We start from the raw sequence: 5,049 nt of genomic DNA, 5'->3' as shown, positions 1-5,049 counted from the left end.
TGCAGTCGCTGGTCTGGTCTGGTCCTCTTCGCTCTCCAACATGTGCGCGTCCCCGTCACACGCGTCCCTCTGGACACCCCGGACTGGTGCGCGCTCCCTGAGCTGCAGCGGCTTCCTGAGTGTTTCAATATGAAATAACAGCGACACCGTGTGGCTCAACTCAGAACTGCTGCTGTGATCAAACAGGAGAGGGACCGTCTGTGTCCGCACTCAGAACAAGTTCTGGTTCCTGACGCTCCTCTGGTCATTCAGATTCACTGCTTTTCCTTTTTTATTTCTGTTTTTAAGTTTCAGTGCGACTCATTAAAGTCCAAACTTCACATGTTTTGTCTGAGAATAGTTTGATTTAGCAGAATGTTTTTATTAAAGCAGCAAAGTTGTTGTTTACAGTGAACAAACTAAGAATTGTGACCTTAAACTTTGAATTCTTGCACAATATTTGCCTCTAAAACGCAGTAAAGATGAAGTATAAAGTCAGAGAAAGTATTTAAAAATTGTGCTTCGGTGCAGTACTTGAGTAATTGTACTTAGTTACACTCCATCATTGCCACACTTTAAAGTAGTACTCAAGTAAAATCTTCAGATCTTTGGGTCATTCTGACTCAGTCGTTCATGTAAAAACAGGATTTTAAGATGATTTTCACTCTGGATTCATCTGCTGATTGTTTGTTTTGTCAACATTAACACACACAGTACAATTAGTCACATAAATCAAAGGAAAAGCAGCAAATCCTCACATTTTTTCTCAGTACTTCTACTAAAGTTAAGGGTCTGATGCTTCCTCCTGTGTGACGAGTTGTCTCCATGCGTCCTGTTTTGTTGGCAGTAAATGTCTTTTTATTTTTGTCTGTTTGTGTAACTTCTTACAGACGGAGATAAATAAACCAGGAACATCTGGTCAGTTTAAGGAGGCAGATGAAAGGACGGAGGCCGAGTCACCAGAGCGTTACACATAAATCAGCGAGCAGAGCTTTTAGTGCCGTCAGTGTGATCGGACCTGAAGCACAGGACGGATCAGAACATGTTGCTCTGCTTCTCATGAGCAGGTGATGTGCTTCTCTGGATACTGTTTGCATGTGTGAACTTTCTTTAACTTGTGCACATTTCCTGTTTACAGATATTAGAAATAGAGGCAGGATGCTGCACGAGGCCAATAAAACCGCTGATGCTCTGGGAAAACTGGGAGCTTTAATCCTGAGAGGGAAACAGAGAGGAGGCTCCAGTGACTGAATATTTAAACATTGAAATGTTTGTCATTAAAAGATGATGATGGATGTCAGGGTTTTATTTTATTGGGCTGGTTGGGAAGATAAGTGCAGCCCAGCTGTGGAGGAGGTTACATGATAGGGAAGAAAAGAGGCGGACGAAGAAGAGATTCATACGAGATGAAGAAGAAACTGGTTGAGACAAACCAGCCGCATGAAAACAAACACAATAAATAATAATAAATAACACACCAGTCTGAGTTTTAGCCAATCAAAGCACTTTATTGCACTGTATAGTGTGACGGTGAGCCAATAGCAGGCTCTTATAAAAGTGTCATTTAATCTTTTTATCATGTGTACAAAACAAGTCACACACACTTGTACCGTACAAAATCAACACTATTTACATACAATATACACACACACCTAACACACACGCACACGTGCAATCACACACACACACACAGACACACACCATGCAGTCTCTCTCCCATCGGCCCTGAACACACACACGAGTTCTCCGGGTTTCTGATGGGATTTTCCTTCTTGTCCAACATCCTCCACCACACACACACACACACACACATGCACACGCACGCACGCACGCACGCACACACACACACACACACACACACACACACACAGGGACTGAAACATGACCGCTACGCTGCTACCCACAAACCCAAACTGCTATGTTAGCCAAACAAGCGCTAAGCAACTTCTGATATGCATAAAGTTTTTTTCTTTTCTTCTGATAAAAACAGGATAAGAGACGATGAGACCAACAAACAAACAAACAAACAAACAAACAAACAAACAGAGAAGAAGAACGATGAGATGATGTCATCACACATCCTCAGGGATGTAAACACATGATGCTGAATTATTCTGAATAACGTCACTCTGAGTTGAAGTTAAATGTCACCTGCAGGCTCACAGGTGAACCATCACTCCATCAGTCACAGCGAGCCAGGAAGTGTCACTACACCTGCTCTCCGGACGGACTGACCCTGTTTTTTAAAGTTAAATATTTATCTGTAACTATGCATATCCTTAATAAATCTGCTGAATCGCTCGAGGCAGTGCACATAGGGTGGTAACTGACGTACCGAAGCTCAGAGGACGTTCTTCACTGAGGAGTCTGTCGAAAACAAAAAAATTAGCTGTTTTTCAGCTGGGGTTTGGTGCACAAAGGATGGAGTCAAATCAATCCCAGACTTCTGAAAACATTCCCGCTGCCAAATGGTCGCTCTCATCATTTTTATTCTCCCACAGTGACTCAGATTTCCATATAAAGACGGTTGTTCGGGTGTAAATCTCAAGATAAATAACTGATGTTTGTCTGGTCGGCTGCAGAGATGAAGCAGATTTTACTGCAGACAGATTTGTAATGCATCTAAAAGTCATCTCCTGTTCCTGGATGGTCTTACTAAATAAAGACGAATAAATGGACTCCTTTTGATCGTGGGACCTTGGAGACATTGTATCTGTGAGGTTTTAGTTGAATTCTTCATTTTTCTGTTTAAAAAACGACCAGAAATCAACGTCTCTTTCAACCGATCTCATATTGCAGTATGCCCCCAGACTCCCTTAACAAATCACTCAATTTTGAGAGTTGTTGCATGAGGAGAAACCTAAAAAACTTTGCGATTTGGCAGAACTGACACATTTTAAATCATCGGTGCCTTCTTGTAAATTCGGCATTAAATGAAAACAGCAAGTTGTTTGTTTCCTTGTAAAAAGTGTCAGTTTGTGGCAGCATGGCTGTACCAGCCTGTCTGCTTCTGTGTCTAAAGTGCTAAAGTCTTACCTGCCAACATTTAGCAGCTGTTTGAACACACTGTTTACACTGATTTCACCATTTACACTCAATTTATGAAAGAAGAAACATTTTATTGATCTAAACATGTCACATTTTACAAATACAGTAACCAATATAGGCTACTTCTTGGAGAAGTCACCAGACTCCCTTGAAAAAATGCTCATTTTAGTGAGTTGTTGAGTTAGTAGGAACTTTATAAACTTTGTAAAACGCTGTCTCTGACAAATTCTTAATTATTTGGGCCTTCTTGTAAATTTGGCAAATCTTCTACATGAAGTTCTCTCTTTCTTTGTGTTAAAAACATTGTTTGTCCCAGTGATGTACGTGTTTATTTATATAGAGAGCGGGGAGCGGTCACAAGATTTCCCGCAGTGAAGAACATCCTTTTTGGCATTATTGCTACAATATGAGCTTTTTCCTGTAAACTTTACCGACAGCTCCCTTTCGTCCCAACAGCCTCCAGATTCACCTGGATTCAGCATGTGACAGACTGACAGTGTCAGATATGGCCTTTCCTTCACTCTCTGATGACAATAAATAATCTAGAATAAATAAATGGCTGTCGAGTCTTCAGTTCCCTTTAAATAACTTTCTATATTCACACAGTGCACTTCGCTTTGACTGCGAGTCATTGATCAATAATGTAACTGAAGGATGACCGGAGCGATGAAAACAAATAATTACTGAGCATCAAATCAACCACGTCGTTCTTGAATCTGCCGTGTTTTACGCTTCGAGAGAAACTTCTCTTCAATCTGCGAAAACTTTAAAGAGATGAAAGTTTATTTCCGGAGCCGCTGAAAACACGTGAAGTTTGTGTTTCTCGGGTGTTTTCAGCGCGTTCTTACTTTGCTCGTCTAAAGATAAAAATCTGTTGCGTGAATCACATTAAAACTACGTAAGACGTCCCTGTCACGCACCAACACAGACGGATGAACACACACACACACACACACACACACACACGCACACGCACACACGCACACACACAGGGTGCAGGTGGAGAGAGCTGCATATAGGGGCTACTACACCTCATCGTGTTTTAGGTTCCTCTCCATATAGATTATTATGTCTATGTACAATATTTATATTTTTACATGAATCTGGCTGCCCCTGTTCTAATTCAAATTATAATAATACCACAAATCTGGGATTTTTTTGGATTCCACCAGTAAAACATGATGACAGATACAGTCTCTAGTATTTTCTCTCCCTCTACCTCGACCTCGGATTAACGACGGGCGGCTGACGCCTCGGACACAGTGTTCCCCTAAGGCTTTCTACAGTGACGAGCTCCTGGTAACGGTCACGAGATTGAACGGGGGTGTAAAAATGATCGTACCACCACAGAGCAACCAATCAATCAGTCAGTCAGTCAGTCAGTCAATCATAAATCAGTCAGCCAATCAATCAACCAACCGGCACAACACGACTTGAAAGAAAACGGACGATTTAAGACCACACCATATGCAGGTTCAAAAATACAGTACATCTTGATTTTTGGGAAATAAATGAACAACAACGGCGATATGCACGGCATACAAACGCATGCTAGCTCTCTCTCTCTCTCTCTCTTTCTCACACACACACACACACACACACACACACACGCACACACACACACTCTCAGGCTACATGTTGTAGGCCACGTAGATGGGGTCTAGCTGGTCTTGTAAGAAGCCGTCGCGGAGGTGCATGCGCTGTTTCTCGCCGCGCGAGTTGATGGGGATGACGCCGATGTCCGTCACCACGACGACGCCCACGATCAGGTAGTGCTCCTCCAGCACCGCCTTGGTCACCATGGGAACCAGGTCCAGGGCCTCCTGCTCGGAGCCCTCCAGCTCCACCACCACCACCAGCAGGTTGGTCCAGGGGAAGACCGCGCTGAGGACGACACACAGCTCATGTTGTTACCGCTGGAGCGCCACCAGGGGGCAGCACAGCACACCTGACATGTTGCCACCTCCAGGTTCACAGGTACAGACGTCATGTACTCAGTTACTGTACGGTTTACTCCACTAC

At 43.1% G+C, this 5,049-nt stretch overlaps 1 protein-coding gene across 3 annotated transcripts in view; it reads right to left on the bottom strand.

Annotated features, from left to right (window-relative positions):
* Positions 1–1,462: 1,462 nt before the first annotated feature.
* LOC311249127 (disco-interacting protein 2 homolog C-like) overlaps positions 1,463–5,049 on the bottom strand; it is a 49,084-nt gene continuing 45,497 nt past the window's right edge. For all 3 annotated transcript variants that reach the window (XM_084339884.1, XM_084339885.1, XM_084339886.1), the window contains one exon: positions 1,463–4,911. In XM_084339884.1, the coding sequence (XP_084196010.1) occupies positions 4,659–4,911 (253 nt within the window). In that variant the 3' untranslated portion in view covers positions 1,463–4,658. The remainder of the gene's footprint in view (positions 4,912–5,049) is intronic.

This window comes from Pagrus pagrus (genome assembly GCF_965226575.1).
Source record: "Pagrus pagrus genome assembly, chromosome: 20".
Classification (NCBI taxonomy): Eukaryota; Metazoa; Chordata; class Actinopteri; order Spariformes; family Sparidae; genus Pagrus; species Pagrus pagrus.
This window is presented reverse-complemented; position numbering and strand designations above follow the sequence as displayed.